Source organism: Sceloporus occidentalis, unplaced genomic scaffold (assembly GCF_023333645.1).
Source record: "Sceloporus occidentalis isolate IW3139 unplaced genomic scaffold, rSceOcc1.0.p SCAF_97, whole genome shotgun sequence".
Taxonomy (NCBI): domain Eukaryota; kingdom Metazoa; phylum Chordata; class Lepidosauria; order Squamata; family Phrynosomatidae; genus Sceloporus; species Sceloporus occidentalis.
Window position 1 is genome coordinate 3,614,977 of NW_028317077.1, and position 25,220 is coordinate 3,640,196.

A 25,220-nucleotide genomic window follows, 5' to 3' on the forward strand; every position below is an offset into this window, starting at 1 on the left:
CATCAACAACAAGAGAGCAGAGACACCAGTGGGAGAACATTTTTGCCAAAATGGACATAGCATCAGTGACATCAGACTGGCTGTATTAATGGGACTGTTCAAAACTCAGAGGGAGAGAAAAATATGGGAGGTTAAATTAATACTTAAATTTAACTCTTTAAACACTGGCCTCACCCGGGATAGGGAATTTGTATCCCATTATCACTTTGTAGATAACAAACCAGACATGCACACAACCTGACCCCATTAGAGTTGTTAATACCCCCTGACACCTCCTTTTATGACTCCAATCCACCTCTGATTTTAACACTATTGACTGATCAAAGAACCTTGTCCTGGACATTTTGATGTTATCTGCTTCCCAATTGTAACCATACTGTTTGACTGATACTTAAAGAGAGGTTTTTCACATTATTGTATAACATGCCTGATGAAGGGACCTGAGAGGTCTTGAAAGCTTGCAATCTATATCTACTCAGTTAGCCAATAAAGGTATCATTCAAACTCCACTTGTCTCATGAAAATATGTTACATTATAAAATAAAAAATACATATAAGCATTAACAATATAATCTACTTTAAGTGGCCTAAATTAAACGAAGGGAGCAGAAATACCGTATTTGCTCGATTATAAGACGACCCTGATTATAAGATGACCCCCCAAAATCACAATATTAATTTATTTTAAAAAAAAGAAAAAGTCTGAATATAAGACGACCCTATAGGAAAAAAGTTTTACCAGTAAATGTTAATTCATGTAAACTATGTGAACAATTGTTTGTTAATAAAAGCTACGATTGAGAAAAATATTTTGTTTTTATTTCCTTTTTTTTCAACTTGCCCCCCCAGTTATGCATATCTGCCCCCAGGCTTGCCACTCTGCCCCAAAAATTCCTCACTGTACCCCATGATATGCAATTCGCGTAGAGCTCTACACGCTGCCCGGACTAAGCACCGGGGACTCAGAAGCACCGGTAAGTTGGGGGGGGGCATAACACAGGAGGATCCAGGTCCCCTGCATCGCTGCGGGGGATCTGGATCTTAGTCTCATAGTCAGACCTATTTGAGGTCTGATTATAAGACGACCCCGATTATAAGACGAGGGGTATTTTTCAGAGCATTTGCTCTGGAAAAAACATCGTCTTATAATCGAGCAAATACGGTAATAACATTGTACTAAGAGAGGCCAGCAGTGCCATATATCCTAGGAGAGTCCCAGCAATCATGTCAGATCCCCAGAATTTCATGTACCTTCATGTGTCAGGTGGAGGCGTGGTGAGGGTGGGTGTGGTCAATAGGAGATGGGGGTGCAATTAGAGGTGGGTGTGGTCAATATGACATGGGGCGTGGTTAGGGGTGGGTGTAGTTAATATGAGATGGGGAGTGGTTATGATGGGTGTGGTCAATAAGATATGGCAGTGTTATGGTGGGTGTGGTCAATAGGAGATGGGAGTGGTTAGGGGTGGGTGTGGTTAATAGGAGTCAGGGAGCAGTTAGGGGTCGATGTGGTTATGGTGGGTGTGGTCAATATATGGGAGTGGTTAGGAGTGGGTGTGGTTAATATGGGATGGAGGGGCGTTCCCCCAAAGTCCTGGATCTGTACAGTCCTGGATCAGGCCTAGTGCAGCACCCACATAAATAACCCACCAAGTGACTGTCTCAACCGGCAGTTCTGCAAATGCAATTTGAGGAGAAACTTCCTAGATAAGAAGGTGTAGAAGCCGCAACACGCAGAGACCTTGAATGACAGACAAAATATCATTTTCTATTCTTGGAAACATTGCATGGAATCTTACATTTATTTTTTTTTTTCTTTTCCATAACTTCTATTCCTCTGTTCCAAACCATCTACACACAGTATCTATTATACGACGACCTGCTGGTCTTCACATCCAGTTGTTTATGTCGCAGCTTTCATTTTATAAGTCAGCTTATAAATCAATGCTATTGTCTTGGAGCGATTTAAAGGGGAAATTCACTAAAGTTCAGGCAGGGTAGTGGGAGCTCCTCGTTAAGTGCACCCCACGGAGCTTATGTTCTTGTCATTTCCCTCACCCATCTTTACAAAGACTGCCTTGGCCAATCAATGACAATCAGCAGCTTAGGAACCGGAGAGAAACAACTTCAGTCGTTGGTCTCGTCTTAGATTCAGGAGCCGTATGCCTATCCTATAAATGTTTAAGTTTCCCCACTGTATGAATCTCTACCACTTCTGCTAGGAGGCTGTTCCATTTATCTACCACCCCATCAGTAAAAAACTTTGTAATGTTAAGAGCGCATCTGAGCAGAACGTTGGTATAATGCAATGAGCTTTCATTAAATTTGAATCAAAAGATCAAGTTGCTCATATGCGTTGCCCTAAGTGCTTTAAAGTAATTAGAGGGGGGGGCATCACCTTTTTAATATTGACTTGTGTGGCGTTGGATGCGGAGAGTCCATTACTCAACGCTTTCAGCGAGAGATCCTGGCACCATATCTGAGCCTGCGATAGAAACATTGCTCGGTAACGCAGTGGGAACCGACTACTAAAACTTGACTTTTTTTCTGAAAATAATGCAGAAAATATGAAAACAACAACAATATAAGAGGCACACTACGTCCAAGTCTCCGAAAGGAAACCACAAGCCGTCTTCAAAAGTATCATAAGGAACAGATGTTGGGAAGTAATAAACTCCCATTAAATATATTGTGCTGGCATATAGTGTGGGCCGTTCATCACCGATTCACCCATCATCCTCAGGCAGCCAAAGGAAAAAAATGTACGATGGACTTACACTTAGAAACAGAGTTAATTCAATATAAATTGTCCCATTTATACCTCCTCAGTCCTCTTTGGGGTGGTTAGAGGCATGGGTAGAGGAGTTGCATGAAGATGAGGATGGCATTTAAACGAATAATATAGTTTATTTGCCCATTTTATGATACATTTTATGAGTACAGCCCCCCAAGATCTAGACACTTGGGTGATATGAATAAGTTTTCTTAACCTCGTCCTACACCTGCTAAGCAAGGTTCTGCTGGGACCGTTTAGTAGACTAAACCCTCTTCTTCTACTGTGAGATCATTAAGCTATAGATATGAGGCTCTTGTGCAAAGTAGTAGACATCACCATGGTGATAGCCTCACTTTTACCCCTCTGCGCCAGAACGGCTCTCTATGTGCCCGTTCCGTCCCTCCTCCTCCCGGAGTCGGATTCTCAGGCAATCTGTGCAGAAGCTCAGGCAGGACAAACAATGCACATCCTCCCACACGGCCGACTGACCCCACAGGAGGGACGCGCTGGAAATACTTTTATTTCCTTATTTTCCTGCGGGACAAAATTGGCAAAAAGCAGATTGACTGCCAGACCTTTGTTCTGTTTCACTTTTTATCCTAAGCTTTATTTAACGCCAATGTAGGACACAGTCCCATGGTGGCCACCTTCACGGGGGTCTTAAACCGATGACGTCTATTTACACAATCACATTGACGTCTCAAGAAAACGCAACTCTACTGAATAGAGCTATAACACATCGCCGGTGATAACACCACATGGGGGGGGCAGCAATACCAGGCAAATAAAGGTGGCCATCGCTGAAAATGGGCAGGAAGAACCACTTTCCACCCTCTAATTTCCCAGCATTCTATAAGCATACCTGAGAACATCCAGGCCCCGGTACTCGGAATGTGGGTGGGGGGGTTGCTGACTTCAATGGGCGGTGCTGCAGGTGGGGCTGGCCCCAAAGGCATTAAATTAGGAAGAGAAATGGGCGGGGAGTGGGCGTGCTAATCGCAGCTCCTACGGAGAGTTCTCAGGTATATACGGTGCCCTCCACTAATATCGACATCCCCGGTAAATATGAGCTACAAAGGCTGTGAAAAATGGTCTTTATTGATTAACCTTTTGATGTTTTCCTCCAAAAAAATACACAAATATACTCCGATCTCACGGATATCAAGCAATTGCAAATACAACGCAGGTTTATCCCCCAAAAAATAAAAAGTAAAAAAATTGTGGCATTACTGGCCACCCTATGAATTAATATATATTTATATATGGCCAGCAATACTTTACAGTACGATTAAGTAGTTCATAATCATAGGAACGTCTTGTTTTTTTTACACGATTTGAAGTCCTGCGATTATTATGGGTTTTTGGTGAACATCCGTAAAATGATATATGATAAAAGTATTTTCCCTGGGCTAGAGCCATAACCAGGGGTCTCCCAGTGCCGGGGTCAGGGATGGATGCCCACGACCTGCACCCCTCACCTTGCTGCACCTGCCCCCACCTGCCTTGGACGTTAAGTGCTCGGCAATGACCGTTTCCCATTCTCCTGACCATTTTATAAAGCCTTGTCAAAGCCCGTGAACATCTCTGGTGCCTTTGTTTTCCTCGTCGGGAGAAATATTAAGGACGGCTATGAACGGTCTTGGGAAAATGTTTAAACAAAGCAAACAAAACAAGCTTTTTCTATTGTACAGAAAGCGTTGCTTGTTTGTCTTGAAATCCTGCATGTGTGAATTGTACAAAAAACACTTCTCCCCAGATGCGGAGCATAACGGACCTGGAAGAAGATCTGTCACTGGGGGAAATCACGACGTCATGTGAAATCGTGACCAAAATTCTCACATCAGTGATTCGTTAGCACAAAACATGCAATAATGAAGCTCTTTCATCTAAAAAAAAAAGAAAGCAAGTCCGTCTTTCCATCTGAAGAAAGGACCTATGAGGTCCCGAAACCTTATATATATATATATATATATATATATATATACACACCGTAACTTTCTATTTTTGTCTACAGTGACCCAATAAAAAGGTATCGACTTTGACCAAAGACTCAATCTATAGGAGACGAATCATTTCAGGAACAGGGAACAGAGACATTAATTTGATTGTACCGCACTGTAGCCCGGCTCTGAAAGGCCTAGCCAACATAACAGATTAGGATTCCGTTTTTCCACATTGATATTTTTTCTGGGATCAGTTAGCAAACGCAGAAACACTATGCGGTTACTCTGGCAGCAGTGGCCATTTGTGTGCCTGCGCAAGCACAGAAACGGAATACTCACTGATCCTTCCAGGTGGGTTTCCCGCTAACCCCAGTGGTGTCACATTAGTATACTTGGGAATTTCTCAGGTCAGACTACCCGAAGCGCTCCCTGTTCTGGGGAAGTGGCTGGGCAAGTGGACACAGTAGCCGATTTGGGGTAAGCAGTCTGCTCCACATGCCACTAATCATGGCGGATCTTCAGCCTTGAGATGGTGACCTTCAGTTCTGCTGCTGCGTCACAGACTCACAGGTCAGTGTGCATCCTCAAGTGGGGTTGTTGGGGGCCTCCCTACATAATATCTTGTCCCCCATGTTCCCCCAAATAAAATGCTCTTGGCTATATATATATATATATATATATATATATATATATATATATATATATATATATATATATATATATACATATATATACACATACATACATACACACACACACACACACACACACACACACCAGCTACTGGAGGAGCAGGACGGGTTGGAAAAAACACAGATCTCCCTCTAACTGGCCCAAAATAAAGGGGGCACAAAGTTTGTTCATACCTCTGTTTCACTGATCCCGTGTGATGCGTGCTAGCTATTAATGCCAAGCACCAGGATATGATGTCATATCACAGTCCTCCGCATTCACCTTGATGGAGCGTTGACAGGAACAGACCTAACACTCCCACCACAGGATTTCAGAAAGGTGAGAAAGGGGAGCGATAGATGGTATAGAATAGATAGTAAAAAAATAAGAGATAAAGAGAAATATATAGGGGATTGATAATGAGGCGGAGACAGAAAAGTGGGAGATAGAAAGAACTGGCTTCTTTACGGTTTTGTTCTGACATACCATTAAGACATACTGATACAGAAGGAGAAGGTACAATAAATGCAATTTATTAAGCCGTTAGAAAGCAATATCAGCAGCCACTTCTCTGAGAACCCTGTAAACAACGGGTACTAAAGCCTAGAGTAATGGGACCCTGGGATAAGACAGCTAACCATAGCTTTGGTTACCATCACAGAGACCCTTCTACAGGATAATAAAGTATTCCTTAGGTCACAAGAGACGTCTGATGTACAGACCTCAAAACACTTCTTATGGCTAATAAGACACCTTTATAACATTGTATTACTACTACTGATGATCAGAGTAACTGTAGCCATTAGAAAACCAAATGATGCTGCTTCAGAGTCACCTGAACACTGTTACAGAGTAACGTGAATAGAGCTTTCTTAGAAGACACAGAAAGAAGCCACCGCTCGGTGACCACTGACCCACAAATAGCACCCCTCACAAAAAGAGAAATCCTACCTCTGGCTTTTAATTTCCTTTTGACGTTTCCACCCCTTGTTTTATTCTCCCTTCCTCTGTGGAGTGGAGCTCTTCTCTGGGTTAAGCCATGATAAGATGGTTTAGAGATCCCATGAGTCCGCTCATTAGCTTAATCACCTGCTGGCATCGGCACGGTGTGACCGGTGGGTAACGGAATCCTGCAGCTGAATGAGACACACGCAAGCAGGCTGCCTACCTTCCTCCCGTCCGTGCGCAGCCACTTCTGGAAGATCTCCGAATACCAAAGCTCTCAAATATCTGGAGCAAAAGCTTCCTTGGCCGACAGCCTGTATTTACAAGGGATTAGGGGAAACAACAGCCGATCTACTGCAAAACAAGTGGATTTTTGGATGCCGTCACAATTCCACAGTTCCTTGCTTCCTCTGGATTTTGATTAGATGCAGAATAAGCAACTCTTGCTGGGAACTTCAAAATGCCATTGTCCCCAAACAGCCACAACAAAGCACATGCTATGTGCTGAGGGTGATTAGAGTTGGAAAGTCCACATCAGCTAAAGGCTAGAGATTTTCCACCCTGTTAATGATGTTGATGTGAACGAGATTTCTTTTTAACTTCATAAATGATCCCCTCAGCTCTAGTATGGAAAAAAATGTAAAGAGATTTAATCTTGCCACAGATTGGCTGCTAGAAACAGCCAATCAGTGGCAGGAAAGTGTCTCCATTGAAATCAATAGCAGTACTTTTCACACAGGGGGCGCTGGATCTAACTGCTGGTGAAAACAGATGTCCTGTGTGGCATTTAGCGAGGGGGGGGGTGTTTGGGGGGGCAAATGCTTAAGAATTGCCCCTGCATTTGCAAAACATGAAAATGTAAAAGGGACCGCACAGCTGTGTGCATTAAACTGCATATGATAGCTGGAGAGTCCCTTTAATATTATTATAAACACATAAAGTTATAGATTTCTCTGAATTCCGTACAGGGATCTGGCTGCACGACGCAAGCGTTTCCTTTCTGTATTCTGCGAAATGCAGCTCCTGCCCCCTCCAGCTAACTTCAATCGCTCCGTTCATCACCCCCGGGACAGAGACGGCCGTACATTATGCAGCTTCCACATATCCAGCTGCGCGGTGTTAAAAATGGGACCGAGCAAGTCCTGTCGCACCCAGCGATGGTTTCCTGCGTCAAACTGATGAGATTTCCAGCAAAAGGAAAATGACTGTTTTTGTTAACTTGTGGCACCAAGGTTTATATAGCAGTTAAAGGTGCCGTTCCACTTAGAAAAAATACTACTATCAGTCTCTGTCATTTTATTCTTTACTCTGAAGATTTAAATATACATGTAGGTACTTTTATGAAGCTTTATTATCGGTGCGTGGCTATGGCTGCGACCGATCAGTTCCCGGAATAAGGGTTCCGGGCAAAAATTATGAACAAAGCAAATGCAGCTTGATTATTTCTGGGAAAAGTTTGTACTGGGAATGGCGATTTAGTTTCATAAATTATATAAGCACACCTTTAAAGGATAGTAAAAACTTGGGGGGGAAAAAAGGCAAGCGGGTCAAGTACTGGCCACTTGGCAACCTTAACAAGTACATCCTATGTCACAAGTGGGTTTTTTTTTACAGCGTTCAAAATTCCTAAGGTTTCGGTTTTAGGTTCAATTTTGATATGTAAATGAGACTTTATATATCCACATACATATTCATATCGCCTTAGACCCTCCATGGTACTGGCTGTAAGTATATCACATGTTAAGAATGGCTGGAGGGGCAAAGAAGCATGGGGGGGGTTACAAGGGGATTCTGCAGAATCCCCCAATGCAGTTGCAAAGGGAACACCCCAAACATGTAAAAGGGGTATCAATGGCTGGAATGTCCCTTTAAACATGGCGGCTACACAATCCAAACCCATTGCACGAAGCTGCTATTTTTAATGTTTCTATCTCTATTCATTTTGTTTCCGTGTGAAAGTGAGATGATCCTATTTGATTTTTAGAGAAAATACCAAAAGAGGTGGCTTACGGATCTGCTGAACCCCTTCCAATCTTTTCATTGTTGGAATTACACTAAACAAATTCTTTCCAATGCAAGCTTTGCATGTGGATACTTTCTGCAAAACAACTTTTTGGCTTTCCTGAACTCTATGAAAATAGCGGGACACAATTGCTCTATACGCTCCATACTATAGATACAGAATACTCTAATTCCAAATAATATCCTTTTCCTGTTCAAGGAAAGATTTTCACAAATGATAACCTTTCCATATCAGGATGGGATATAGATTAATGCGACGGCTTCCTTTCCAAAGTCTTTTACAAGTAACACAAAATAAACATTCTTGAAATCGACACTTATGGTAAATGGATTGTAATGGCTAATTATAGGGGACATAATGGACATTAAGTTAAATAAGAAGTCACAAGAAAAAAAAGCAAACTCGATAATGTATGTATGGTAAAAAGCACTTAGAGGAACCAGATCCAAATGACATCACACCCACAGGATGACATCGTGATTACAAGCAGCCATACCACGAGGATGCGTCTCTCATCGTAAATGTGTCTTAAAAAGCAACAGATGCAGAAAAAAAGTCCGGGCTATATCTACTGCAGATAACCTTTCAAGGCTAATGGTTGTTTGAGTTGCTTTGGGGTGTTCTATAGATATAGATGTTGGGATGTAGGAATGCCTAGTATTAGTTCACTCACTGGTATCATTAAAAGGAAGAGCCACTAAGTTCATTCACACTCATCTTTGCCTATTCCAGGCAGTAAACGGTCACTTTAAATATTCTAAATTGTTACATAAACATCAGAAATGAACCCCTTTTGATGTAGATATTTTAGAGTTTCAGTGCTTGCATAACATCCACCCAGCAACGTCTGCATAACTCACTATTTTTCCACTGTGCTGTAATCCGAAACGCTTCCTCCAAAAACCACTTAGAATAAACTGGGAATTAGAGATACCTTGGTTGTGTAACTGAATTCCAGAACATTCCATAACCCATTGAAGGCCATTCAAGATCTGTTTCCATGATTGTGCAACACAATTGAAAATGTAGTGTTGAAGTCCACCAAGCCAATGTGGCATACGTGGTTGGCACTCCAGGTCCTCTAGGATCTGCTGTCATGTATATTATCATTTTTGACCCCATCTTAGAACAGAAAAGGTCTTTGGCCACCCAGGTTTTTGGTCATCACTCAAAGTTGCCTAGGCTTTGGTTACCCGCTTGCCCTCGGATGTCCTATGCACACTAAGGTTTGATACAGGATAAGGAACTTCTTCCTGGGCTTTCACGTAAAGACAGAGATGTAGTTGATTGAGAAGGCACCCTGTTATACCCCACTCTCTCCCATAGCATACCATAGTACCACGGAACCCTAAAATCAAAATCTAGAACTAAACAAAAAAAAACACAATTTCCATAAATCCACAAATTAATTAGGATTCGATGTAATTTTTTTTCTAATCCACAAATGCAAGTCCTTCCAAAAGTTCAGCTCTATTCTAAATTTGTGAAAGTTCCCCAGCAGTGTATTGGTTAACGCTATACCCACTCAAGCTATCATAATTACATAAAGCTATTCACTCTCAAGGCTCTTTAAACATTTATAAAGGATTTAAGCTCAAGGCCTTTTTTCAGACTGTGCTTCAACCTGCATCAGCCCTAGCAGTTATCATTATTAAAAGGTAGCTGCTCTAAATCCTTTGGAGGTCTATCACTCCGTGCCTCTGATAACCCTGTCCACAAACATCACAAAGGAAGGAACACGCAGTCCTCATCTCACACGGAAAACAAACTATTATGGCTATTAAACTAGCCATAGAGATAGCTCAGGGTATCTCAAGGACTATTGTAAGCATGTTAACCTTCCAACCATTACTGGTCGAGATGTGGAAGAGTGGACCTAAAGTGGACCACTGACCAAATGCTTTCCTTAAAGTAGGTGTCCACATGGACTCTTTAACCTTGGACAGACAAAAAAAAATCCAGAACTGGTCACCTACCCTACATGAGGTATCCATCATAACCTATAGCCCATTCCCTCTAGATTGTAAATTTTTTGTTTTATTTTCTTTACCGAATGTTTTGGTCCGTCTTAGTCTGTCCCGTTCTAGTTTTGTCAGACCCCTTGAATGTACGTACTGTAAGAAGCGCTGCGGAAATTGCTGGTGCCTTATAATCTATGTTTTACCGGACAGGGACAGGCTTTTTTTCCCGTGTTAATGTGAGCACTACTTACGGAAAAATCTACAGCAACCGGTGTCTGGCTTTGCCCCAAAAATACAATTTTATTTCATTCCGACCTACCTATAGTCTATCCATTCCAGAAGTGATAAACCTTTTGCACGGTCTGATATTACAGAACACATTGATTGAGTAACTATATGGGGGATTAATCCTGTAACTGTTCTAGCGCGCATCCCCCGAGGCAAAAGCGAAATATATCAATTCTCAAAAATGTAATATAAAAATATATCATGCGGATTGTTTGCAGACGCTGCATTAAGTAAATGATTTGCTTAGAAGATTAAAGGTTCCAGAATTCCTTCCTATAACATTCTGCCCTTAGCACTTTTTGTAGAGGTGCAGAGATGAGGCAGAGAGGCAGAAAAGATGTGACTCAGATCGAGACTTTCCCAATTATACCACGGAGCCCTGAGCTCAATCAGCAGGGCATCCATAGTTATCTTATCTGGCAAGATGAGTCTTCCTGAGTGGAGAGCTGGGGACTTCTTAGGTTAGGCTACCCAGAGCTCTCCCTCTTCTACAGGAGTGTTTTTGTGAATAGGCGGGGCTACCCCCCTCCGAGAGCCTTCAGTGGGAGGGAACTGGGTGGGGAAGAGGAGGGTTGTGGGCAGGTCACACGCAGAAAGGACAAAACTGACCTAGAGACACAAGGAAGCAGGGCTTCACCCGGAGACTCCGGGTCAAAATCAGATGATTCTCATGTATGTTCTTCTTCACGTAGCCCACTATGTTTTTATTGTTATCTTTAATTCAGGCAGTGCTTATTATTTCTATATGTTTCATTATAATTTTTTTTTTATGAGTGGTGTACCCTATTGGTTGAAAAATGAGCTAAGTATATAACAAGGGTTATTAGAAGAATAAGGGGCCCCTGTATGGGGCATGGGCAAGCAGGTGGGCACGGTCTCCTTCATCCGTCTCTGGACCCTCACGACCCACTACCCAGGACATGAGCTTTGAGGCCTAGATGGCCCTTTCCATGGTTTGGGGCCTATTGGCCCCATTGGAAGCTTTGGGGTCCTGTGTCTTCATTGCAAGCATAGGGCGGGCAGATTTCTTCCGACAGCCCTGACTGAGGCTAATGTGAATTAGAGTCAGAGTTGGAGGGCGGCAAATTCCTCCAGCACGATTACTACCCGCAGTATTTTTCCGTGTGTATTTGGTATAAACGACCTCCACCCTGCCACAAAATCCTCCCCAAATATCTGTGCGGTTCTTACAAGTCTCCGCTGATCGCTGCCGGGGGAATATCGTTCCGATGGATGGTACGAATTCCACGCGGATATTCTCACGGACCTTACAACATCTAAAAGTAAAAAATCCAGTCCCTCTGCTTCACTTCAAATGGGGGAAGTGGAAATGAGGGCCGCCAGCCTCCCGGTGTCAGGTAATAGTCACGAATCACACACTTTGCACATTTGTAGAAATTCCACAAACATCTGGGTTTACTCTCCAAACCCGAGCCAAGACTGGAATATTATTTTATACTCCTCTATAGGCTTCATCAACGCGGCCCAATGCTTCCAATTATGAGCTAAATATACGTTATGTCAAACATTGCAATTTTTCCCCCTTTCTTCAGCGATGTATAAAATCTGTGCATTTGTTTTATTTATACGAGCTGTCGCTAAGCATTTCCATGAAATAATTCAACGAATGTCTGCAAGACTGCAATATTCACTGCCTCTTTCATTATTATTATTATTATTATGTACAGCTCTGCAGAATATGACGGAGCTATATAAATATATAATAGTTATTAATATAATAATGACAATTAGAACAAAAACAAAACAATCTGTATTTCTCTGCACACGGAAAAAATCTTAGATCTTTAACCAAACCGGTGCACTACTACTATCTTTAACCTTACATTAACCCTATAACTCTAAGTCTAAGCTTATTTTGAAACCAACTTTCTTCCATCTGCATACCTGCCAACAGTCCCAAATTTCCCAGTCCTGTCCCATCAAATTCGGGTTGTAGGTAAGCTGCAAATGTTAGGCAAGTATGTAAAATTGGTCTCAAATTCCGTATTCAACTTCTTCTACGCGTTCCTTTTTTAATTTCATTAACAGCATTTCCATGGCAACCAGCAGAGAACGAAGAAAAAAATGAATACGAAGAACGTAAACGAATATTCACCTGAAACCAATACAGGAATGGACCAATATTCGTAGAATACGAAGATTTTTTTTTTTCACAAAGAGTTTGCCGGCGTCCAAGTCTAATAATAAAGGCTCTCAGGCAGACTTAGGACCAGGATACCTCGTCACGTTATTACAAACACGTCTGATCCTTTGTTCTAGCCTCTGCCTTTAAGGAGATAATCCATGCAGAGTTTTAGAGCTTCTCTTTTTAGGAGAACAGCCAAGTCCTATAATTTTCATGAATTTCATATATTTTACAAAATTTCCCTTTGCGTCCCGGCCACCATTCTACAGCGCAGCTAAAGCCCTACCCTTTCCACGCACACTCAGCCTATCTAGCGTAGAATGCCGATGGCACAATAAAAGTTGCCACTAGATTCAGTAGAATAATAATAGGGAATAAGAAAGAATTAGTGTGTGAAACCCTGCACTGACCCCTGTAACAACTGAACATATACGGGAACTCTGGGCAAGAGTGTGGTGTTTGGCCAAGATCTATCCTCACTTAATATTTGGACCTGGGTACTCCAACATTCTATTCAGAAGCTTACGTTGGAATGTCCGACATGGATTAACCTAATTATACAACTGAACTGAGGAACAGAATAAAGTTTGTCTGTGATTTCCTTATGACTTGGTGGCTGTCTACACCTTGAGCTCTGGTTTTCAGAAGCTCCTCTTCTGCTATGTCGGGATCCAGGGAATTGGCAAACTGGTAGATTTTGCTATCACTGAAGCTTTTGGACAGCAGAGCTGAGTTTGTCCATTCCCTGTGGATCCCAAGCTCCCTACAGAGGTTTGCTTCAGTAGAAGATTAATTTGTCACCTACACATTGTTTTCCAGGACATGTAATGTAATGTAGGATGCAGGGGGGTGCTTGGGAATCAACATTATTATTATTTTATTTATTATTGTTTTATGTTTTAACATAGAAAAAAAATTCAGGGCATCCGGTGTTTGTGAAAGCGAAAAGCCACATAATATATACTACATAATGTACAGATAGGAAAAGAAATTGGGTTTCAAAGGCAAAGGGGTATTCTGGCCAAGACCAACTAAGCCTAGACAAGCAGCCCCTCTGCTACATAACCAAGGGCAAATTACGTAACTGGGCAATCAGGCTCCCGGGGTGCCGCTGCACCTATGGGCTGGTTGGGAAGATCTCACTTGACACCATGTGTCATATCCCGGCGCTCGACATACAGGACAGCAACCAAAGGTAAGCGAAGGAGGGCTGTTGGGGAGCTGCTCTGGATTAGATCTACGGCACAACCCATCCAAAAGGCCATGGAGCGTTGGGATATGACATCATATCCTGGCACTGTGTCTTAAAGGTACACCGCATCTTCTAATGCAGTCTATTGAGGCTGTGCTGAGTCGGCATAGCCTCAATAGTGTAAATGGACCAGTTGGGCAGATCAATGATCTCCCGTGTAACCGGCCCATTGAGCAGCAGGATACTGGGGGGCCCTCCAGTTTGCCGGACCCCTGGACCTACTGCCCTAGGTACATCACTGCAGTGTGTGGCCAATGGCTGGATACCACAGGAGAGTAAAAACGTAATGTGCGGCTGCGCATCTCTAGACCCTGGCCTTAGAGTGCTGGGTTCCAAATCTTGTTTTATGGAGACTTTACCTTTAAGACTAAAGTAAGGTAGGAGAATATTCTACGGCAGGGGCGTCCAACATGCGGCCCGCGAGACCTCGAGGTGCGGCCCGCGTAAGATCGGCAGCCAGGGCAACCGATCTTACACGAGCCGCACCTCAAGCCCTGCTACTTACTTGTGGGAGGGTCTTCTGGACAGCACAGAGGAAGCGGAGTTCACGTGACATCCTACTTCCTCTGTGCTTTAGCAGAGAAGGCAGAGGGAGGCCGCGCCCCCTGCTGAAGTCTGTGAGGGGCATCAAGGAGCTGCAGTGCAGGTAAGGGGGTGGGGAGGGTGTTTGAATGAGTGTGTGTGATTGAGGGAATGAATCTGAATTAATGATTATATGAATAAATGAGTGTGTGTGTGTGTGTGTGTGATAGCATGGATGTGTAAGTGCTGGAACCTAGGCATGATGGGACTGTGATTGCTGTTAGCAATCACACTCCTATCATGCCAAGTCAGCCAGTACATGCTGAAACCTGGCTAGCTGCCCCCCTTGTGTATTGATGCTGCCAGCAGTATGGGGTCTGCACATCACTTACAGCCATCCTGTACCAGCGTGTATTGGCTGACTTGGCATGATAGGAGTGTGATTGCTAACAGCAATCACAGTCCCATCATGCCTAGGTTCCAGCATTTACTGGATGGATGTGTAAGTGCTGGAACCTAGGCATGATGGGACTGTGACTACTGTTAGCAATCACACTCCTATCATGCCAAGTCAGCCAGTACATGCTGGTACAGGGTGGCTGTAAGTGCAGACCCCATACTGCTGGCAGCATCACTACACAAGGGGGGCAGCTGGCCAGGTTTCAGCATGTACTGGCTGACTTGGCATGATAGGAGTGTGATTGCTAACAGCAATCACAGCGAGCACAGTCCCATCATGCCTAGGTACCAGCATTTACTGGTTGCCTAGGCTAACAGCAATCACACTCCTATCATGCCAAGTCATATTGCTAATTTTGTCCAATTGTGTGTTACCTACTTTTATTAAACATGTGAGTTTTTATTATTATTATTTTTAAAGGTGGGGGTCATTTTCGGTTTTGGCTAAGTGAACCCTGAATGTTTTGGTCCAGAATTTTCATTTTAGTTCATCCCTAGAATAAATCTAGGGAATCCTGAATTTGTAGTCGCAAAACTTTCAAGGCCCAGAAATCAGTGAGAGGAAGAGTAAAGGTTTTGTGTCATTTTACTTTATTTTAATCTGCATATTTTATTAAAGGCCATATTTTTTGTCACAGTGAAAAATGAGTGCGGCCCGCGCACGTATACAATTCTGATGAAGTGGCCCACTGCAGAAAAAACTTGGACACCCCTGTTCTACGGGAACAAACATTCCACAATGCCTTCTGCATATCCATGACAGCCAGCCTACTCTGCGTAACTGGTGCTATACTAAATTATTAACTAGAATTACTTTTATATTACAGCCTACCACGCCTGTAGAAAAACAGTTTGATTTTAGACGATGGGCATTGAGGGAATTGTGATTAGATCTAGTGCGCTATATGCAGGACATTAATGTTACATGTTGCAAAGCGAGTCATTTGGTAACTTGCGTAACATATTTGTTGCTTTTAAATCATAAACAAAAAAGAAAAAAAACAGGCATTTTTGTATCTGGATAAAATCAGGTCACGTTGACACATATAGCTTCTGACACACTTGCAAGTCTATTTGGAAAAAGTGTTCCGGATGATACATTAGATCACACTGACCTCTACAGGACAATCTAGAACACGAGCGAGCAGAAACACAATTTAATGGCAGATATCTTTATTACATTTATTTATATAGCACCATCATGTTCTGTAGCGCTGTACAATCAGAAAAAGGACATAAAGTGAGGGCCCTGCTCTAACAATCTATCTAGAAGATAGATCTAGTTTGTCGTAAAAACAAAGGCTTTAATCGGTCGTTGGTCTCGTCTTCAGGAGCCATATGCCTATTCCATGCATGTTTAAATTTCCTGGTTGTATTAACCTCTACCACTTCTGCTGGGAGGCTGTGCCACTTATCTTACACAATCTCCGTAAAGTAAAGCTTTCTTAAATTCCTTAAAAATGTCTTAAACCCTCTAGATTTTTTTATATTTTTATTGAAATTTTCCTTTACCATATGCACACAGTCTGTATTCAGAAAAATTGTTGATAAGAAAAAGTACATTTGGCTTGGGGTATGGAGAACTCATCATACGAGTTCAAGCAGCCAATCAGTGGGGTGAGAATGGGACCAGGGAAGGGGCATTGCACAAATTGTACAGCACTACAGAATATGATGGCTCTATATAAAATAATAATCATTGAATTGCAACTTCTCCTAAAGGTAAGTAATGCCCGTGAAACTTCAGTGGCTGTGCTGCAACTTACAGATACTCTAGCTTGGAAGCTCCATTGAGCAGGGCCCTCCTGACTTGTTGTTTCTGTAAGTCAAATTGTTATGTTATATACTACATGTTATGTCCTGTCTACCCATTGTACAGCGCTACGGAATATGATGGTGCTATATAAAACAATAAATAAAAAATATTAATAATAATAATACTACTACATTGGAGGATGTGGGTGACAGATACGTTCCTATTACAAAAACATATTTAATAAATCGTATTTACAGAAAAACGGTGCCTCTTTGAACGAGAGCTAGCAAGTCCAGATATCAGCATTCCTTGGCTTAATGCCGACAAAGTGATGATAAAACTTCCAGGAGGAGGGGGCTCGACCTTCCCAATATAAAGCTCCTTGTCTGTGATAATAGATATTCTATTCCCTAAGGCTTTAGACTCAACATCGGGGTTATGTAGCAAAAAAAAAACATGGGTGTAAAGTAGACTTATTACTTTTACGGGAATTGCTTTTTCCATAACCACCAATGTGTTTGTTAGTGCATACATACAATAATAGCACTTTATTAGGACACAATAATACCCATGCCTAAGAATTTTGGCTGACCCTGAGACTTGAAATATTAACCCTTTAATCAGGCCATATGGTGCACGGGGTAAATGCCCCTTTGTTGCATTAAAAGGTAACGGGCAGCTGCGTCATCAGGTGGCCACTGGCCTTAAAGACCCAGAATATATATCGAACATAACATGCTGGTAGCAAAGAATAGAAAGTGTATAATCGTTCACCCCGTGATCCTGAGATTTAGTCAAAAACCCTGAGACTCCGGGTCAAACACTGCGAGCTTCTAGGTATGATAACAGCGATTTTAAAGCTGTGACCCATTTGAGTCCCATTTTATGCTCAGTATCAATAGCCACAGGAGATGATACGGGAAGATGAAGATCGGAGACGAGGAAAAGGAAGCGATGCTGAGAAAGAGACCTTTATGAAATATTGGCAGGCGCATTGGGGAGGGAAAAGACACACCTATCCTTAGAAAGTTTGCGTTCCGCATACAGGGGGTCTTAAGGAGATTCCACTATACAATGAAAGGGTCACAGGACACGAAAAATACAAGAAAACATGAGGAAGTCGTTCCTCTTTCTGTTGTAAATTTGCTTATCAAACATCACAGAATCCCGAAGGGTTTGAGATTTGGGGAAAATGGATCAAAAGGTAGATTCCCACAAATGAAGTAGAGAAACACTTATCTTTGGTGGATAAAATGGTCTTTTTAAAAAGTAACCGTCACACCTCCATTCATGCCTCTATTTGGGGCTTGCACAACACAAAACAACAGCCCCTAACCACCCCCCAGGGATGCAGATTGTGGCTGTGGCATTTAGTGGGCCCTGTGGCCCCAAGAACCCTACACAATTGTATGCATCACCGCAGAGCTTCACAGATCTTTTATAAACGTATAACTTGACCCTCAAATGATTTTATTACAAGCATCAAATTAAAATTATGTTTTCAAAATTATGTGTTTTTATACTAGACAAACACAGTGACTCCTTATCATACTGCCTATGGCAAACAATAGAATGGCTCAGTCTTACACTATCCAATAAAAGTCTATAGAGAAACAAACTTCATTAGCATTGCCATAAAGCATCAGCTGATTGTGGTGTTTGAGCAGTGAAAGTCAGCCAAAATATCAACAATGGCCGCCTCTAGGTCTGGAGACATAGGAAGTTATTCTGATCAAAATGAGATAAACCAGGGTTTTGTCAATGTCGCCATACATTAATGTACTATGTGCTGTATAAAATGTATTCTTATGATTAAAAATATTGTTTTCCATGGAACGTCTCTCTAGTTCCACCTACTCTGCTGAAGGTAACACTCTTGTAAGTAAATTCAGCATTAGAAACACCATTCATAGTGCTTTGGATGTCCAAACCTTTCCTAAAAATACTTAAAATTGTGCCCCCTACATATTTTTTTTCCAGGAACACTTGTCATGTGACACAAAAGCAAGGACTGAAAAAATGCTTCTAAAAGACTATTTTTGTGGTTAAGCCTTCAGAAGAAAAACAAAATGTCAATGACTAAAGCTTCTATGCTTCACATACTAGAGAGTACCATCATGATGATTGATCTCACGTAAGATATGATTGGCATCTAATAAAATACAAATCATATTATAGTTCAGTACCGCGACTCGATAGTTGATTAATTTATGAGACCTCCAACAACTCATCACACTTGGGAACAAGTCATCACACCTGGGAACAAACTTTCTTGTCAAAGGACCAACTTTTCAGAGAAAGATAAAAGCTCAATAAGCTCTGCCGCTGCCATGCCACCCCATAAAATCCTTGGAGAAAAGATCATTTTAAAATACTGAAAATTCATACTTTTTATTTTAGGGGTATGCAAAAAATAATAACAGGTATTAAGAAACCAGCTAAATAATATTCCATAAAAGTTTTATACGTAATGCATACCATAATTACACGTTACTGCTGATGATGTATAGGAACACATTATATATATATATATATATATATATATATATATATATATATATATATATATATATATATATTGGGGGGTTTGCTGAGCAGGTTCTGACCAAACCTTAGTCACTGACACATAAGAGTTAAAGCTGGTAAAACTAAAATTATGAAATTACAACTCGGAATGGGGGCATATCCAGGGCCGGCCGAAGACTTAACGCCGCCTGGGGCGGGGGGGCGGCGTCATTATCTACACCCCCCCCCCCGGTACTTACCCTTAAACAGTCCTGCGGCGAGTCTCCCTGTGCTGCCACGGTGCCGGCTTGTAATGCTGAGCGCCGGAAATTCACGTCACTTCCGGCGCTCTGCATTACAAGCCGGCACAGAGACCGAACAGGGAAACTCGCCGCAGAGGAGAGAGAGAGGGGCGCCGAGCGGGTAAGCGAAAACCACTCGGTGCCCCTCTCCCTCTCCTCCGCTTCAAAAAAAACAAAAAAAAACCGCTTGGGGCGGCAAAGTGCCGCCCCTTCTGAAGTGCCGCCTGGGGCAATTGCCCCAGTCGGCTCCATTGTAGGGCCGGCCCTGGGCATATCCACAAAGACTACACTAATTCAGTTCCTTGTGTAAGTATGGTGTCAGCGTGTGTGTGTGTGTGTATTATGCACATACACTGGTGTCCTGCACAACCAGGCCATAGACATTAACCTGTTCACTTACTAAATAGATTAGCGTTCTTTTCCATGCTGATTCTGGAAGGGAATTATCACTCTAGAAGCATTTATGAAGTCTCCTAGGACTGTACGTTATGAGTTTGCTGGCCAGTAAGTGATAAGCTGTATGTAAGTAGTTTCCTGTTAGATAAAATATATTGTTCACCATTTTTTTTTTCCTTAACCCCTTCGTGACAAAGGCTGATTTTACTTTTTGTACCCTTCGTGACAATGGCCGTTTTAACATTTCTGCGCTGCTCGTGTTTAGCTGTAATTTTCTTCTTTCCCGTTTACTGAACCCACACACATTCGATATTGTTTTTTTCAGGACAAGAAGGGCTTTCTTTAGATGACATTGTTTTGATTGTATCGTATTATTTACTATTAAAAAAAAGTATAAAATATGGTGAAAAATTTAGAAAAAAATGACTGTTTCTAACTTTTAGTTGAAAAATCTTTTACTCATCTATAAAAGGTAATAAAAAAACCTGCTAAATAGATTCTACTATTTGTCCTGAGTTTAGAAATACCCAATGTTTTTATGTTTTTTTGCTTTTTTCTACACCTTATGGGGCAAAAAGTACAGGTAGCGTTTTGCTATTTCAAAGCCATTTTTTCCAAATCTGGTAATTGTTCCCCCCATGTGCCATTTCGGGTATCTTTGAAGCCGGCCAATGCAATTTACCCCATCAAGTCATATATTTTTGAAAACTAGACAGCCCAGGGTATTCCAAATGCTGGTATTTTAACCCTTTCCAAGCACTTATTCTACCATCAGCCTTTGTCAAACTTTATGGTAGTAATTTTTTTGCATTTGTTTTTTCACACACATTTTACTTTAGGTATAAATAAACAGGTTCTGGTATATGTCACTATCACAAAACACCCCAATATGTGTTCAGCAACATCTCCTGAGTACAGCGATACCTCACATGAATGATTTTGCCTGGGTGTTTGGGGGCAAAAGGGCTACATTTGGGGCATGCGCATTTTTCAATGTTGAACTTTGGCATTTGGGGATCCACTGCCCATGCCCTATTTGGTACATCTTTGAGCCGGGCCATTTCAGTGTGCCCAATAAAGCTATATATTTTTGAAAACTAGACACCCCAGGGTATTTCAAATGCTAGTATTTTAACTCTTTCCATGCACCATATCTACCACCAGTCTTTGTCAAACTTTGTGATAGTCATTTTTTTCCATTTGTTTTGTCACACACATTTTACTTCAGGTATGAATTAAAAAGTTCTCGTATATGTCACTATCACAAAACACCCCAATATGTGTTCAGCAACATCTCCTGAGCGCAGTGATACCCCACATGAATGATTTTGCCTGGCTGTTCGGGGGTAAAAGGGCCACATTTGGGGCATGCACATTTTTCAATGTTGAACTTTGGCATTTGGGGATCCACTGCCCGTGCCCTATTTGGTACATCTTTGAGCCGGGCCATTTCAGTGTGCCCAACAAAACCATATATTTTTGAAAACTAGACACCCCAGGGTATTTTAAATGCTGGTATTTTAACTCTTTGCATGCACACATTTTACCACCAGCATTTTTTCAAAGTTTGCAGTTGTATTTTTGTGTGTGTATTTTTCCCACACACACCTACTTTATGTATGAATTTACAGCTTCTGGTATATGCCGCTGTCACACGACACCCCAATATGTGTTCAGCAACATCTCCTGAGTACAGTGATACCCCACATGCATGGGTTTGTCATTTTTGGGGGGAACTAAAAGGCCACATTTGGTACGTGTGCATTTTTCTAATTGGAAATTAGATGTGTGGCCATCCTTCCCCCCGTGTTAATTGGGACCTTGTTGAACCCGGCCAATTCAATTTACCCCATCAAATCATACATTTTTTAAAAGTAGACACCCCATGGGCATTTAATATGCCAGTATTTTAACTCTTTCCATGCGAGAATTGTTTTAAGCTAATATGCTAATTTTAGGACTTGCTCACAAAAATATATTTTTTATATATATATATTTATTTATTTATTTTTTGCCTTTTTTTAATTTTTTTAACATTTTTTTTCAACTTGAAGGTTCCCCTGATAGTGACATCAGTGGGAAATTATTTTTACATTTTACTGTTTTTTTACTATTTTTTTTCTAATTATTATTAATTTTATTTTATTTTTAATTTATTTTTTCTAATCACACTGTGATTAGAAAGCTGAGCTCCATTCACTTGCATGGTTGAATGCAGTACCTATATTCAACCTGCAAGTGGAGCCAGAGTTCTCTAGAGGGTCTGGAGACCGTCTAGCGAACTTTTTAGACTTTATTGTTTTTCTTAATTGAATTTTCCCGGACCGCCACCATCTTGCAGATGGTGAAGATCACCGGCAGCTGTGGCTGTGACCGCTCTCCGGAGCGGTCACAGTCCATCCCCAGGTAAGTGTTTGGTGTCGCTGGATGCCTCCTGATCGAGGCATTCCAGCGACACCATTTAAGTTTAGGAGGCGATCGTTGATCGCCTCCTAAACGCTTTTAGAACGGGCGTCCGCCGCCATACAAAGTATGGCGGATGTTGACGCCCCGGGGAGGGGCCAGAGATGGCCCCTTTGTGCCGATAATGGCGTTGCTGAATGCCTCGAGGTCGAGGCATTACAGCAACGCCGTTTCGGTGCAGAAAGCGAAAATAGATCGCTTTCTGCACCCGTTTAATGACGTGCCGGTCCTGGCACGTCATTTGTCGTTATCGACTTGAATTTCCGTGACGTGCCCGGACCGGCAATTGTCATCAAGGGGTTAAAGGGACTTCCGCACATAAGTATGATTCTAATTTCACCAGAAATTTGTCAGCTTGTGAATTGGGCCGTCTTTACCTAATGTATTGGTTTGTCTTAGTCTTGTCTTGTCAGACTCTTTCCATGTAGGTATTGTTAGAAGCTCTGCGGAAATTTTTTGTGATCTTTTGTGAAGTAAAAGATTTAAAAAAAAAGATAATAATATAGTCAGACAAAACATTTCCTTCCAGCAAATCGTCTACGTACAGGATCGACTTGTGCTAGGGAGACTGGAGATTTTTTGTTCTTCATAGTTCATAGCAATTTTTCATCCCACGGCAGCGTGAAACCCTCTAAAAAAGGCACCTACGTCGATCTTCAACTTTTTCAAAGCATCAATACAATCTGATGATCAATTATAAATTTACAAGGATTATTATTTCGAAAATTGAGGATGCAACAGCACCTACTTCCATCTTGATGGCTCTCTGGCAGGTCAGTGGATCACCCCAACCAGATTGCCTTTAGTGGGGCAACTATCTGGGACAGTCCTGCAACAGTCCTGCTTCTCAGGCAAACAGGGCGGCTAGGAGGTATGACGTAGGGTCAACAGCTTAAGCACCACATCTTTAAACAATAAGATTCATCTAGAGACCGACCAGGACATGAATGCATTTTAAATCACATTAAACAGGTGTTTAAACATTGAAACAATTGCACAAATTAATCAAAAACACAACAGATCCTACGAAGAGCTGTCCGTACCTTGCCCCACCGACGTCAACGCCAACCATTAGTTGTCCGTTCAACGACAGAATTTCATCTCGAAGTTTCATCTTCCCGCACGCTGCAGCAGGACTCTGCCTTTTCACGTCTGTTATCCAGATACATCCAACATCAAGCACCGGCCCATTCTGCACTTTCCTTTTTTTCCCTTCCCTGCGTTTTTCGCCACAATGCCCAAAAATAGGAATATTTCCAAAAGAGAGACCAAGAACTTCATCACCATCGCACTCTTTGGTTAGGTAAACTGTGCAGATTTCTACGTCTACCCTCGAGCTGGGGTAATCTGGAATAACTTCGTCCAGGATGAAGTTCAGCTGAATGTATTCCTTTAGTTTTTGAGCGGCGGAAAAGTGCAGAGCCTTCTCTGGTCCACTGCTTTCCATATTTAAATTGTCTTCCAGCCATCGGTGGAGAAGAACGAAATGAAACATGGCGTTCTCCTGAGTAATGGGCATTCTGATTGACTAAAGCTTCTAACATTATGTGAAATACCTGCTGCGCATTTGCACCTAGATAATGTGAATTCCAAGGTAATAAATCTTCTAGCGAACAGACCTTATGGAAGTAGAGTTAGAGTTTAGATCACATCCTGGTCCTTGGAAAAGTTTGACAAAACCCACATGGAATGGATCAATGACGAATTTCGAAGAAAGAAGATGATGAGAAATTCTCAACTAATGCCACCGTTGGTAGTGCATGAAGTGCCCATGACGGAGTGATACATTGTGACCAACCTGCAAAAAAATAATAATAATATATTAAAAAAATATCATTAACTTGTCCTAAACAGTTACACATATTACGAGAACATTTAAAGGAGCGCTCCTGCCATATTTTCATGTTACATTCAGTATTTATTCATGGATTTTCTCATTATACAGGGTAAATAATTGATATTTTTTTTATCTGCCTCAAATGCATGTCTATTGGTATCCCACACCTAACCCATTTAGTGCCAGAGAGGTCAGCAAGGATCTTCCCTTTTAGATTCTGTAACCCAATTTTGAATTGAAAACAAAGCAGAAAGCCCTCGCTGAATACCCTCTGCATCTTTCAAAGAAAATAATTTCCTTAACTGGAAAGTTCATGATAATTTAAAAATACTAACCCTTAAAACGTAACATTTATTAATACAGTAAAAACCTTTAGGAGGAATCTATTCTCCTAGTTTAGATTTCTAGACAGGGCATGGATGTATTGACATGGTAGAAGATTATCACAGCTTACTGGCATTATAGGAATATGACAGAGATATACTATCCAGTTTAGATTTATAGGGCAGATATTAGGACATTAGAAGCTAGATCCTATGTGACTGTTATGATTGAGATATAGATATATATATATATAGATATAGGGATTTGCTCTGGATATAGCCGATACAACATTCGGTTTTTAGTATATTAGTATTTTAAGGGTTAGGATTTCATTATGAGTTTTGACAGCCTATCTAGGGTTTCCATTCTGTATTTATACATCAGTATGGCCATATCTTTAGGACAGGTGGTTATTAATGTATAGTACAGGCTTTAATTTAATTTTCAATATATTACATAAACAGATAACATATTAACCTCTGTAGAACCCTGTGTCATACTGAGCAAACATTCTGAGCTCTGAGAAGAGGGACATCAGGGGAAGAAGGTGGTACACGGGGGTCTCCGTCCCAAAGAGGGCCTTTTGGGAGGTACGTGGGAATATTTACTGCGTATATTCCTTTAAATACTAAACTTATTTATTTAGATATTTC

General features: G+C 41.6%; 1 protein-coding gene across 1 annotated transcript in view; it reads right to left on the reverse strand.

Moving 5' to 3' along the window:
* The window catches only part of LOC149284241 (PDZ domain-containing protein 2-like), a 112,586-nt gene extending 88,661 nt beyond the window's left edge, over positions 1 to 23,925 (reverse strand). The window contains exon 1 of the mRNA XM_089497009.1: positions 23,450 to 23,925. Coding sequence (XP_089353135.1) covers positions 23,450 to 23,925 — 476 coding nt within the window. The remainder of the gene's footprint in view (positions 1 to 23,449) is intronic.
* Positions 23,926 to 25,220: the final 1,295 nt, after the last annotated feature.